Source organism: Podarcis muralis, chromosome 14 (assembly GCF_964188315.1).
Source record: "Podarcis muralis chromosome 14, rPodMur119.hap1.1, whole genome shotgun sequence".
Taxonomy (NCBI): Eukaryota; Metazoa; Chordata; class Lepidosauria; order Squamata; family Lacertidae; genus Podarcis; species Podarcis muralis.
The window spans coordinates 805,382-820,038 of record NC_135668.1 but is presented as its reverse complement, the minus strand read 5'-3'; the positions used below and the strand labels follow the sequence as shown (position 1 = coordinate 820,038).

The following is a 14,657-nucleotide window of genomic DNA, read 5'->3' as shown; positions in this document are numbered from 1 at the left end:
ACAATAAACTGATAATGTAGGTTTGGCAATCCACCCCTATAGCCTTCTATGGGAAGAGCCCTGCTGGATCAGAGCGGGCCAAGGAGCAGGACCTGAGCGAAAGGGCAGCTCCACAGTCGCCATTCACAGCCCCTGATCTTCAGAAGTATACACTGCCTTTACTTTTATTTTATTTATATACCGCCCTTCATCACAAGATCTCAGGGCGCTTCACAGAATAAAATACAAGGTTAAAACACAAGTGAATAGTTAAAACGAAAACAACAAAACAACAAGCCTCCCACAAACACGGTGAGAAGCCCGCTGAATAGGAATCCGCCCAAGGCAGCCCAGAGGCACCAGGGCTAGGAAGCCCCCTTTGGCCTCTCCTCTGCGGAAAGGCCGTCGAAGTTGGTGGCACCTCTCGGCATCCATGGTCCAGTCCTCGGGGAGGGGGAGGGCAGACACCCACCTCTCCTGCCCCTCCTGGATAGTGGCTTCCCCTCGGCTCCCGAACCTCCCTGCCTCGGTCTCCCAGCTGCAAAGGCAGCCACGATTGGCGGGGGGGGGGGGGCGGATGCTGGAGACGAGCGAGCGACTCTCCTTTCGGGGAACCCCCAGGCGGCAGCTCCCGCGCGCAGGCTGGCTGCTCGAATGGCGAGGGGCAAGGGATGATGGATGGGGTGGGTGCTTCTGGGAACTGAGGAGGAAGGCTGCGGGTGGGTAGGTGGGTGATGGATGGGGGGGGTGAGGGGAGAGAAGAAGCAGATGGATGGGTGGACGGGAGGCTCCCTGGGGGGAGCGGGGGGTGGGCAGAGCGGAGAGGCGGGGAAAGCGCAGAGACTCTTGGCCACCTCGCAAGGTGCCTGCACAGAAGAGAGAGAGAGGCAGAGAGAGAGGGAGACACTCAGACAGACATACACACACGCACAGAGAGAGAGAGAGAAGCGCCCGACGCTGCCTGCCTGCCTGCCTCGCTCGCCTGCCCTTCCCCTCCTTCGTCGTCGGGTCTCCGGGGCAGCTTCTTCCCCAGCGATGCCCAACTTCTCCGGCACTTGGAAGATGAAGAACAGCGAGAATTTCGACGAGCTCCTCAAAGTCTTGGGTGAGCAAGGAAGGGCAGCCTTGGCCGCTGCGCCCGGCGCTCCGGCAGCTCTTGGAGGGGCCGGGAGAGGCTTGGCCGGGGGACTCCAGGGGGCGGAGGGGCTCACCCATTCCCCCCACCCCCAAAACACCGCCCCCAGGTCACCGGCCAGGCGGACCCTCGTTTACACGGGAGTCAGCGGCGCAGTGGAGAGCGGGACGCGACTGGAGCGCGCGCCAGATCGCGGCCGAATCCTCCCGTTTCCTCGGGCGTCCCTCCTCGTGGCCGCCGGGTTCCGGGTCTCCCCGCGTCCGGGAGCGCGGCATCGGATCCGGACTATCTCGCTCCCCGGTCGGGGAGAGTAGCTGCCACGCCCCGTGGGGCTTTACTCCCAGGTAGAAGGTGAACGCGGTGGGTTGAGGCGAGTTTACTCAGAAGGATCGCCGCTGTGCTCACCGGGGCTTACTCTCAAGTAAATGAGCGCGGGGAGGGGCTCAGGGGGGAAATCAGCGCGGGGGGATTCTCTCTCCCTCTCTCTCTTTGGGGATCGTTTTAGAAAGGGGGGGGGGGCAGGCTGAGCCTGTGTTCCTGCAACGTTTACATGAACACGTTGAGACTTACTCCTGCGAATGGGCGGATCTGACAATTTTTGTTTCTCTCGGTTTTTCCACTCTTAACTTCACATTTCCACATTTTTTTTAAAAAAAAGTCATCTTGAAAATTCATCCTTTTTTTACTGTGACTTTCTCCTAGTATACTCATGACTCTATGCTATTCTTGCAAAGCAATTTCCCTTAATACAATGCCTTTTTGTATATTAGATACCTGAATACATGCCTTTTTTACACACACTGGACTCTGGGATCCACCTCTTTAGGTTCAAATCCCCAGTCCAGAGAACCACAGTGCAGATTCCCAAGGATTGCTTGTGTTGCGGTTCTTGTATTGTTTCGGGAAATGGGAATTAAGGCGGTTGGCCTTAACAGGTGGACTGAATTACATGTCTGCCCCATTCCCACTTTCCCCAACCCCCATGTCCACAGCCTCTGCTCGCAAGCCATTGGGGAAGGGCCCTAGTTAAGCCTTAAAGTACCTGCCTGGCAGGCAGAAGTTTGCAGGCTCAGTCCCCAGCATCACCAGAGAGGGAGGCGAGAGACTTCCTGCCTGGAACCCCAGAGAGCTTCTGCCAGTCAATGCATGCAGTACTGAGCAAGATGAACCAGGGATCTGACAGGGTCGGAAGCAGCGGTGCTTCTGGATGCCAGCTGCTGGAAACCACAGGGGAGGAGAGAGCGCTCTTGTGGGTTTCCCCCAGAGAGGCATCCGGCTGGCCTCTGTGTAGGGTTGGAAGGAACAGCCAAGGGTCATCTAGTCCAACCCCCTTCAATGCAGGAATCATAACTAAAGAATTCCTAGCAGATGCCCCAACCCCTGTTCAAAAACCTCCAAGGAAGGAGAGAGCCCCCCCCCCACTTTCCCAGGGAGTCCATTCCATTGTCAAACAGCTTTTCTTGTCAGAAAGTTCTTTCTGATGTTCAGTTGGGATCTCCTTCCTTGTCATTTGAATCCATTGTTTTGGGTCCTACCCTCCAGAGCAGGAGAAAACAAGCTTGCTCCTTCTTCTGTGTGACAGGACTTCAGATATTTGAGGCTGGCTATCCTGTCACTTCTCAGTCTCCTCTCCTCTGAGCTAAACACACCCAACTCCCTCAACCATTCCTCATAAGGTCTGGTGTCAAGACCCTTGATCATCTGGGTTGCCCTCCTGACCCAGCAGGCTCTTCGTGGTCGTCTTATGTCCTTTTGGCAGCTAACTTTGTGTTCAGCATCATGGTTCCTCCTCCTTGGTTTTTGCCCAGGGGTCAACGCCATGCTCAGGAAAGTAGCCGTAGCTGCTGCCTCGAAACCACATGTGGAGATCCACCAGGAGGGGGACCAGTTCTATATTAAGACCTCCACCACCGTCCGCACCACCGAGATCAACTTCAAAGTTGGCGAGAGCTTCGAGGAAGAAACCGTGGACGGGAGGAAGTGTCGGGTAATAAATAACCACTGTGTGTTACTGCCTTATTCATTTAAGGATTTTGTACTCTGTTTCCCCACTCTATCAATTTATTTCACTATAAAAGTATTCCTATACCACCATCTCATAAAACTTCAGGGCAGTGTGCAACAATCAAAAACACTATTAAAAACACAAATGATTATTCAATGGTTGATTTAGCAGCAGCCTAGGACTCAAAGCGGCTTGCAGGTAAGAAAAAAAACATGCAAAGCTTCAGGTTAAAACTTCAGAGAATAGACATGCTGAAACAATAGTCACAGGGCAAAACCCACCTGAAATTGAGCCATTTCCACCTGACCAGAGCTGGCCCACCCCTGAGGTGGGTGTGAAGCTCCTCCGTCAGGCAGCGGAGGCACCAGAGGAGCCCAACCCCTGGGGTGTTGCTGCTCATCTCCCCTCCCCTGGGGCAGAGAAGGCAAGCGGCAGTGCCTTGCAGAACAGACTGGCAAGGGTGTGTGTGTTCTGGTGACAACAAAAGTGGGGGTGAGGGGGGCACGGGGGCACATTCCCCTTTCGCCTCAGGTGGCCAAACAGGATGAGCCAGCCCTCCTCTGAACATCTGGAACTCAGCAGGGACAATGCCTTCCTGATTTGTAACAGGAGGCAGTTCCACAGAGTTGGGCCCACTGCCCAGAAGGCAGGATACTCTGCTATTCATTTATTCGTTATCACATTCTTATCCCACCTTACCTCCAAGGACCTCAAGGTGGTATACGTGGTTGTTGCCACTCCCCATTTTACCCTCACAACAACCCTGTGATGTAGGTTAGGCTGAGCTCCCAGCAGGACACTCAAACAACAATCCCACCTTAGAATTGTAGTGTTGGGAGGTACCCCAAGGTCTATGATTTTATGACTCAAATGTCATGTATTAATGTATAAACAGAGATGCAATTCTGAGCTGCCTTTCAGAGGTGGAAAACAAGCTCTGGCTCTTTCCATCAGGGCTTACTCTGAGTTGTGGGGTGCTGACGTGATTTTCTGGGCCTAATGCATTAATTGTGTTCCCAGCAGACTAGTAGAGACTGTTGACTGCCTCTTTGCTAACCTACCTCACAGGGTTATTGTGGGGGTCAAATGAAGAGGGGGAGAACCAGGCACACCACCTGGGAGGAAAGATGACATATATGCAAAGCTGAGAGGCGTCTTGTCATCTGGGCAGTCCAGGACCTCCAGACACCACCCTGCCCAGGCTTGGACCCCACCTTCAGTGCTGCTAAGGCAGTGATTTGACTTCACCCTCGGAGATGCCCTCCTTTGCCTCTTGAGACAGACCGATGCCAACAAGAGTTGGCATGCAGTCCAACACTATGCTGCCCAAATCAATCAACATCATCATGGGGGGAGGACTAGATGACCCTTGGGGTCCCTTCCAACCCTAATCCAGGGGTTCCTTGCTCTTGCCATCAGCCACATAAGATGGGTCCTTTAGAGAGTTGGGACAGATTTCTGAGAGATCATCCTGATTCCAGGGGCAATTAAGGACCATAAAGGCAGTGCTGATTGGGATCTCTCCAGTCCAGAGCATTTCTTATTCTAGAAAAGTATTACATCCTCAGGCTGCTACATTTTGATGTGCTGGGGTGTGTTTTATCTGTTTGTCACTCAGGGGTGCCAACTTGAATAAAATATTGTGGGGACCAGGTAAGGTCCACCCCACATAATGGATGGCATGAGACAGCACTTGAATGGCAACAAACGTCAGCTTTGAGGGGGCCCAGCCCCCTCAAATATTTTGTTGGGGGAGGCAAGTCCCCAGAGCCCCACTTTCTCTTTTGTGTTGCGGGGGGGGGGGGGGGGGGAGAACATCCTGTTATCTTTTATAGCCTTGAATTGATGAGCCTGGATCACACCGCCCTGCATTTTGCTCTAGTTTCCTCAACAGCAAAGTGTCTTATGAATATTAGGACAAAGGCATTGCTACCCCCAGGCCCCCCCGCCTCGCCCCTCCCATTGTTGTCTCTTGTTTGTTAATCAGAAATTCCTTTCCTTCTGGTGTTAGCCTTTCTTGGAGTCAAGTTGAGAGGTACAAAATAGTGACAATAATAGCCGTTAGGGAAAGTGGATGGCTGCTCATGGATCCTGACATACAAGAGACCATTTGCTACCATTTCTCTGCTTTGGCTGTTTACACAAAGAAATTTTGCCTGGTTTTGGGGACTGTTTATCCAGCCCTCTGCACCCCCACTTAGAATTGCTGGCTGTCTAGTGGTTTGAGTGGCGTGAGGTGACTGATGGGCTTTAGGGCAGGGAAAGACAACCTCCAGGCTGCTGCCTCTTCTTCTGGGCTCTGCCCCTCCTCAATTTCCACCTTGGTTGGGGTGTATATGTGTGTGAATAGTTTTGGAAGGCTGATTAGGACCCTACCCTGGCAAGCGGGTGGGTAGAGGGGTCCAATCCAGTTTGGCCCCATGCACCTACCAATTGCACTACCAAAGGAAAAAATAGTTAAATGGATCAGGAGCGCCCTCTGTGACCAATCTGCTGCACTGCTTGGGAAGGGAAGTCCTGGCAAGTGAAGCCTTTTCCTTGCTCTGTTCACTCTCACCTGCATGCATAGCACAGGTGAACCGTAGCAAGGAGGAAGAACAGCTCTAGGATATGGGCAGTGGGTCCCTTGCTCTGGTGTGGGCCTGGCCAGGTGACCTTCACACCTGCAAACATATCAGGCCAAACCAAAGCCCACCCCAAATCTGTTTCATTCAGCTGGTAGTGGCGCCTCTGTCAGTCTCTGGCTGAGCAGATGGAAGCCCGCAGAACTGTTTTGGCATCACAAATGAGCAACTACGAAATGGATGACATCCAGTTTCCGCGAGGGAAGGTAGCATTGAGACTTTGATGGGGGCAAGATGAATATTGAGAAGACAATGCTGTTTAATCTGGATTCTTTAGGCTTGTCATGAAATAATGCAGCTAATCCCTCCCTCCCCCCCCCCCCCCCGGATGTGCGGATTGTGTGTGTGTACTCTTTGCTTGCAGAGTTTAGCCACTTGGGAGACTGAAAACAAGATCTATTGCAAACAAACTCTTCTGGAGGGAGAAGGCCCCAAAACATACTGGACGAGAGAACTGGCCGGAGAGGAGCTGATTTTGGTAAGAAATTTTAATTTTACAGGGTTGAGTCTCGATGGTAAGGGTGGGCTTTCCTGGTACATAGAGAAGCCCCCTTTCCCCTGTTGTATTCATGCACTGATGGGAAATGTGTGACCCTTCAGATGCTGGTGGACCCCAGTTCCCATCAGCCCCAGCCAGCATGACTAATGGTCAGGGGTAATGGAAGTTGAAGTCCAACAAAATTGAAAGGGCATCATAATGTCTTGGAGCAATACATTTTGGGGGGGGGGGCAATTAACATGAAAGTCTTTTGCCAAGGGACCCACCAAACCCAGGGTCAGCCCAGTAGGGAGTGGCAGGAGTCCCGCTCCCCTCACCTACAGAATACCCTTTGTTGTAAAAAAACCAGACCCAGAACCCTCTGCATTAGAAGTGGCTCTATCATGTCTCTCAAGATCTTCAGTCCTAACCTCCACTTTACTTATTTACTTAAAATATTTACAAGCCTCACTTTCATAAAAAATATAACAAGGCAGAGTACAGCATTAAGACACAATACAACAGCCATAAAAACATCAGAAATACAGCAAGGGGGGGGAGGTTGGTTAAAAAGTTAGATTGCAAAAAAAAATTTAAAAAAATTGTCTGCACAGTTGTTGATAAAAGATTCCAAAATGAAAAGCAGGGCTGACTCCTGCTGGATGACTTCTGGCAGGGAGTTTCACAGGACAGACAAAGTTTGGTCTTTGGTAAAAGCCAAAGGAACCTCAGCCTACACACACACACACACACACACACACACACACACACACACACGCCACAAGTGCTGCATCAGAAAAATGCTGTGGTTGAGGAGGAGCAAAAGGACTCAGGCGAACCTCCAAGGTCCTTGGAAGCTCTGCTCTTGCAACTTCTGTGTCAGCCATAGAAATCTAAAACCTTTGGGAGAGGGAGTTTTTGTGGATTTTTATTTATTTATTTCATAAAAGTTATATGCCGCTTGACTGAAAAGAAAAACACCCTTAAAACAATCTACACTAAAAACAAGAGCAATTTACAACAATAAAACATACAAAAAGTTTTAATATGAAAACATTAAAATTCACACCAGCATTTCTAAGCACCTAAACAAGCATCAGCAGGCAAGCGCCAAAAAGAATACTGTGAAGGTGCCTGCCTAAAATCAATAGGCAGGGAGTTCCAATGTGTAGGCGCTGCCACAATAAAAGATTCGCAGGGACAGGTATTATGTGGCACCTGCAGGAATGCTAATGCCACTGACTGAAGCAGCTGAGTGGGCAAATGTGGGGGCAAGGCCACCTTGTAGGTAAATTGGTCTCAAGTGGCACAGATTTTGGAACATTCTTCCCCTCCCCCCCCCCCACCCTCCAATCTCTACTATGACCCATTTTCACAGGAAAGAAACTACCACAGGTTGTCAGGTATTTGAATATTGAATGTTTCCTTAGATAAATTACAAATAAGTTCTCCTTCCCCACCCACTACACACACAGACTTTACTTTCCTGATGAAAGCAGCCTGAAGCCAAATTTTGCAGAGTTCGTTCATTTTTTTAAAAAATAGTTTTATTAATTTCCAATATATAACAACCACAAAAAAGAGGCGGGGGGGGGGGATACAAAAACAAAATCCCAACTCTCCCCACTTCTCCCTTCAGAATGGATCGATTGAGTTAAATTTTGCCAAAGTCCAATCTGTGATTTTGGTAGTTGCTATTCTTCAGGGTTATCAGTAAGGTGTTTTATAAAAGAATGCCAATTGTCTACATAATTTGTATTATTCAGTGCATGTAATCTCTTTGTTAATTTTTCCAATACAGCAATAATGAGAGATACAGAGATGGTTCAATCCTTTCCAATTCTGTGCCTCTAGTAGGCGTGCCGCTATTAAAAGAAAAATAATTAGTTCTTCATAACAAAGTTCAGATTGCCCCTTAAAAAATAGTTAACAATCCCAAACTTGAAGTACATTCCACATGTTACAGCTTATTTCTGTAAATCCCCTCTGCCAGGAGGGCTTTCTGTGTTCACACATCCACCACATGTGAAGTGTGGTACCTATACTATTGCAGCCTCTCCAGCACAATGGTGGGGTAGTTTTATTAATATAATTACACCGTAATGGTGTAGTAATTTAAATGTATCCAAGTTGAAACTGATTTAGCCCACAAATTATACCAATCCACCTCTGCAATCTCTATCCCTGATCAGATTCCCTTTGTTGTTTCACGGAGTTGCATCCTCCAATTGCTAACTCATTAATTATTTGGTAGAGTATACATACATACATACATACATATATAAAATAAAAAAATTCAAAGGATGTTAAAGGTCTTGTGGCATGCGCTTTAATTTTGGTTTGATATGAAATACTTTATTCATGGACCATAAAGCTGTTCCCATTTTTCTCGTTGTTTGTTAGCTGAAGCATTTTCAAATAAATTAGTCAATAAAGGTCTTTCTCTCTCCATTTCTGAATAACAGTCTCTTCCTGTTGTATCAAAATTGGGTGCAGTACAAAAGGTATCAATGGAGAGACTGAGGGAGTTAATGAAGGTGCCCACATCTTCTTGCTTTCAGAGCTGACTTTGTGCATGGATTTATTAGAGAATCAAAAATGTTTTTATTATGTATTAAACACGGTAGACTCAGTACTCTATATATTTCTATCAAACTCCATTTGCTGCCATAGTTTCTCATTTGTGTTGTGTGTTATTCCAATTGCATTTTGAATATGACATTTTTATAAATGAGGTAGAGCAAGCTCCCTACCTCCACCCCAGACTGCAGACAGGTCACAGCTCATTGTAATCTGGGTCTTTTACCCTGGTGTACAAAGTTTACTATCATCTTTTTACCTTTTAAAAAAATTCTCAGTTGAAATACAGATGGGTATAGTCTGAAACAAAAAGAAAAAATTTGGTAGAACCATCATTTTCACTGAGGACCCTCTTCTCATCCTTTACTTTCCTGATGAAAGCAGCCTGAAGACAAATTTTGCATAGTTCACAGATCACACCAAGAGGGAAGAAAGGTATCTCCAAATCAATTATCATCCAAATCCAGAGGCTTTTGAGCAGTTTGAAAGAAAGATTCATAAGCCCCCTCCTCTCTCTCTCCCTGAGGGGAAAAAAACCATGCTTCAGCTGATTAAAGCCAGTGAGCTGTGGGGCACGGATGAATGAGTGAACATTTTTATAAATGGCATTGCAGAATTGTGAAATTGAAGGCGGCTGGTGAGAAGGTTCAACACACAGTTTAGAAGCTTTGATCTCCAGTGGCTGTGACTTTTCAGACTTTGTCTCAGCTGAGCCCAACCCTAATCCCTTGAACATTTCCAAACCCACCCACCCACAACAATCTTAAGGATGATATAAAAAGCAGAAGTAGCCATGCTGGCAAATTGAAAAATCCATATTCAGGCAACATGTTATCCCAGATCCACATCAATGCAATACCTTTATTAGGTCACTCAAAACATTACAAAATAGGGTGTCGGCTTTGGGGTCCCTGAGAACTCTTCTTGATGTAGCAGCCATGGAGTGTGCTGGCATCTAGCCAATCTTAAGAACTTCCGATGGTCGTTTTCCAGGCACCTGACTTCAGTGGGCCCTTGTCAGGGGCCGAATCTTTCATGTGGCAGGTCCTGCCCTGTGGAACTCCTTGCCAAGTGGGAATCTTCCCTGCTTCCTTTTAAAAACTGTGCTCTTCAGAGAGGTCTTGGGGGTTTTGCACTTGTTTTTAACAAGTTTGCTAATATGCTGTTGATGCTTTCACTGATATTGTTGTAGTGCTGTGTTTTCACAGCACCATTATTTTTCTATGAAAGACAGAAAGAAATAAAGGGAGGAGGGAGGAGGTTTCAAGTTGCCCTCAAGATGACTGAGAAAAACACACAGTAGTAGCTGGTCCATGCCTGAAAATTCTGGGTGGCATTCAACTAAATTTTACTCAGTCACCCTACTTAAATTAATGGACCCAACCTAGCCATCTTCATTAATTGCAATTGGTCTCCTCTGAGTAAAACTTAAGTTGAATACTGCCCATTAAACCCAGGTGTTAGTCAGATCTCTCTAAGAGGTCCTAATTCTATGGGTTAGCTCAGTATTAACATGGGTGTAGCATTTAGTGACGCAGGTGGCGCTGTGGTCTAAACCACTGAGCCTCTTGGGCTTGCTGATCAGAAGATCAGCAGTTTGAATGAGTGCCGCAAGCCCAGAGTCGTTCGCAACTGGACTTAACTCTCAGGGGTCCTTTACCTTTACCTAGCATTTGGTGAAAAGTGCTTGTGTTTTTCTAATGGGGAGCAGACAATGATGATGCCATCATTCCTTGCCCTTTCTGAGCAGACCCCCCCCTTTCCCTCATTGCTCTTGCCTATCCTTGTGCCCCAGTCCCTCTGGGCCCAATCCATGTCACTACCCAAAGCAAGAGAGCAACACCCTGCCACTTCCTGGCAACAGAGGGAGTCTTGCACCCTTTCTGCTGTCTGATTTGCTTGAAAGTGTCTCTTTTTCTGTTCCCCTCCAGACTTTTGGTGCGGATGATGTCGTATGCACAAGAATTTACGTAAGAGAGTGAAAAGTACCAGCCACCATCGAGCGGGTGGGGGATGAAGAGATGGATTAACAAGCAGATGTTGTGTGAGAGAAATCCTGTGCAGTAAACATCCCTGTGTGTGGCCTACAGAGCAGCCTCCTACGTGACCATACATGTCATCTTGAATCCCAGTCGACCAGCCCATGCCTTGGGCTTTTCGCTCTGATTACAAACCCTAGTCCCATTAGAATTGTGTCTCTCTGTGTTCTCCTCATCTCTTTTCCATTCTTTTACTTTGTGTTTTGTAGTTTACAAATTTGTATGATTTGAGCAGTAATTAAATTTATTGAACATAATGCCCAATGCTTTGAAAGGGTTCCCCTCCTCTTCTTTTCCCTCAGCACAAGGAGCACAGCATTCCAGCTAGCCAGCGGGATGTCGTGGCTATTGTGGACGAGGGTGGCCCAAGGCTCAGGCCTCTCCTTGAGCTGGAGACCCCTCAAACCTGCAGGGTTTCTGAGCAAGAAAATGAACTGATCAGTCCTAGGAAGCTCTTAGACTGAGAGGCCAATGGTCTCCCTAGGATCAGCATTGCCTACTCCGACTGGTAGCTGCTCGCCAGAGTTTCAGGCTGGGCTTTTCCCCAGCCCTGCCTGGAGATGCTGGGGATTGAACGTGGGGCCTTCTGCATGCCAAGCAGATGCTCTGCCACTGAGCCAAGGTCTGTCTCTTGTCCGAAGGCTTTCAGTTCCCTCCAGCAATGAAAACTTCCAGAGTGAACTCTGCAGGGCTTTATCAATAGAGAGGCTGGTAGCACCTTAGAGCAAAGGGTGCCAATGTGGAAACCTCCAGATGCTGCTGGACTCTTCTTCTTAGGCGATTACTCGTAGCTGAGTAAGATTGCCTTCCATAAACACGGTTTTAACAATGAGTCCGTGACTGTGGAGGCCAATTCTGGACCCACACGTCCTTCCAGTGGGGACTACAACTCCCATCAACCCCAGCCAGCAGGGCCAGGGCTCAGGGATGATGGGAGCTGTAGTGCAGCAACATCTGGATGGCCACAGGCTTCCCATCCCTAGGTTTACCTTGGGCTCCTCCAAACCCTTTGGCTCTGCAACACTTCAGGCATGCTCTACCCCAAACAAGAGATCAGAGTAGCTTATCATAGCCCAGCTGGGTCAGATTGAATGTCCCTCTGGTCCAGCGTCCTTGACCCAAAGTGTCCAATCAGATTCCTCCTGGAAACCCACAAGCAAGGAAGGCAACATCTCTCATCACTGACTTGAGCCTCCTACGTCTAGGGAGCTATCACAGCCAACACCATTGACAGACCTACCCTGAAGCGGCCTCCTTCCCCATGTCAGAGGCATCTCTGACAGCAGCCATTGCCCCATCTAATGCTGAGCTAATTGTGCCTTGGATGGATACAGGTTTGGGAACCTGCAGCCCACCAACGCTCACCTTGGGCCTGCAACTGGGGCAGATGGGAGTTGGGAATCCAGCCCCGCCTGCTTTCCATCACCGAGGAAGTCTTTCTTTGCACAGTCCACAATTAACTTAAGGAATTTGTTGTCAAAAGGCAGTGCTGGAAACCTGTGGTCCCTACAGACAAGATAATATTTTTCATCTCTGTTGCCTAGAAGATTACAGCTCAGCATTTAGAGTTTGAGAGCATTTAAGGACAAAGCACACTGCTCATGCAGTCACTGTACTTGCCATGGAGCAGCAGCACACAAGCTTTTTTCTGATAGATCCACTTGCTTTTTTCCATGGATTACCAACTGCTCAATTGTGTTTAATCTCCACAGCTTAGTTCTTGAAAACTAACAATCCTGAGGAGGTAAACTTTAGTCAGCAGCTGGGGGCTTGACACAACAGACAGCCCTGCCATATGAAAATTAAACAAATCCCTGCATGTAGAAATCTATCCCATGAAGATGCAGCATCCTATGTGTCATGTCAAGAAGCATCCAAGCATCACTGTCTCTCTCACATGGTCTTTTCTCTGGGAATCTCATTAGTGGTACCATTGCAGAGCATTTGGTCGATTTAACAGCAATGTGAAAATGACTATGCAAATGAGAAATGATGTGAATATCTAGAATCATAACATACTTGTTCCCATCCACTGAAACCTTTGCACCTCTCCATGGATGCAAAACATACATTTAATCTGTTATCAGTTTCAAAGCCATCCAAAACGTATGCCTCATGAAACAAAATGAAGGAGAGGGAATGGTTTCCTTGGGTAGTTACCACACCCAAACCCATTTTGTTAAGTGTATTTTATTACTTTTATACATGTGCTAAACATCATTTAAAATACAACAAACAAGAGCAGCTAATCTGTCATCTCTTGAAAGAAGGTGTAATAAATAGCAGCTTAAAGTTGGAACCATACTGAGATCCAGTTTATAATGCACGTTAGAGGCTCTGATCCAGCAGGTCTGGGGAGGTGATTTAGAAACTCACTTTGATGTAGGAGGACAGGGCACAGCCTTCCGCAGACCATTGTGGCCATCTAGTTCAGTACTGTCTGCACTGACTGGCAGCAGCTCTCCAGGATTTCAAGCAGGGTTCTCCCCCAGCCTCCAAGATGGATGCTGGGGTCCAAACCTGGGACCTTCTGCATTCAAAGCAGGTGCTCTGCACTGAGTTGTGCCACTTTCCCACTGTGTGAAAATTGCTGCACAGCTCCTTAAGCTGTTTGACATTTTCTCTTGTTAGGGCAAACTGCTGCCTCATCTACTTTTGACCCTGATCCCTTATGCAAGGGGAAGTGCTTCTCCACTAATTCCAAACAATGCTGCATACTAAAACACTCACAATAGGAGCACTGGCCTGTTAAATTAAGTTTGAATTCATTCAGACTATGTTAATTTATGAATACTTCAGAGACAGCAATTATTAGGGTTTCCCCCCTTTCTTTTTTGCCCAATGCTTGCTGTTAGGATGCCAGCATAATTAGGGGCTAGAAGCAAGCAGCTAATCTTCAAGCATGCTGGAAAGAGGATTGTTTGATGAAGCGCTGTGTAATCGGGCACAGCTCCTAAAAATGCCTAACACCTAATGAGTTTAAGGACTTAGGATACTCGCTGAAAACCACTGCCTGTAACACCCCAACTGCGAAGCACAATGGAACACAGGAAGATGCTGGCTGAGGCAAAGCAGGCAAGGTTTGGCTAGAGTTGCAGCTCTTAGACTTGAATAACATGCTGACAAAAGGCATCTCTTTTTTAACACACAGCACAGAAACAACACAATAAGCCAGGGGTCCCCAAACTAAGGCCCGCGGGCAGGATAAGGTCCAAGGGGCTCGTTTATCCGGCCCACAGCGACCCCGGCCACCAGCTCTTATTGGCGCTGCGCTGTGCGGCTGCCCACTTCCGGGATGGAGGAGCACTGGAAATAGCTTGTGCGCATGTGCAAGCGTTGTGCTCACGCGGGTTATTTCTGGTGCACATCCGGGTTGGAGGCCCATGCACATAAGCTATTTCCGGTGCTCCTCCGACCTGGAAGTGCACCAGAAATAGCGTGTGCATATGGGCATGAGCTCCCCCACCCTCCGCGCAATTGGCGCTGGAGACACCGGCCCGAGGCGCGGTAGGTTTGCTGACCCCTGCAATAAGCTGCCTTGGAAGAAGGGAGCAATCTCTTCTCCCACATTAAGCAGCCAGACCCTCATCATGCATCAGCTGGGGTGACATTCCAAAAGGTCTGTCAGCTCCCACTTTCCATGCTGGCTGCAATGAAGAGCAGGCATTGAGGAATGTGAGGTCCTTGGTGTATATGGGGGGGGGGTGCTGGTTCCTCAGGGAAACCTGTCAGGGGGTTCCATATTTGAAGGGAGTCAAAAGTTTGGAAAGCTGTCTCAAGAGGCTCCTGACTAAGTGACTCCATCTCAGACTTGGCT

The 14,657-nt window shown here is 48.2% G+C and overlaps 1 protein-coding gene across 3 annotated transcripts; it reads left to right on the top strand.

Annotated features, from left to right (window-relative positions):
- Positions 1-802: 802 nt before the first annotated feature.
- On the top strand, positions 803-11,097 carry CRABP1 (cellular retinoic acid binding protein 1). Of its 3 annotated transcripts, none has more exons than XM_028706355.2 (4): positions 803-1,084; positions 2,890-3,101; positions 6,108-6,221; positions 10,733-11,097. In XM_028706355.2, the coding sequence occupies exons 1-4, from the start codon at positions 1,015-1,017 to the stop codon at positions 10,781-10,783; spliced, it is 447 nt and encodes a 148-aa protein (XP_028562188.2). In that variant the 5' UTR covers positions 803-1,014; the 3' UTR covers positions 10,784-11,097. The 3 variants fall into 3 exon arrangements, with proteins under 3 accessions (XP_028562188.2, XP_028562189.1, XP_028562190.1); XM_028706356.2 differs by having other exon boundaries at positions 810-1,084; positions 2,923-3,101; XM_028706357.2 differs by lacking the exon at positions 803-1,084 and adding an exon at positions 1,380-1,458 and having other exon boundaries at positions 2,923-3,101.
- Positions 11,098-14,657: the final 3,560 nt, after the last annotated feature.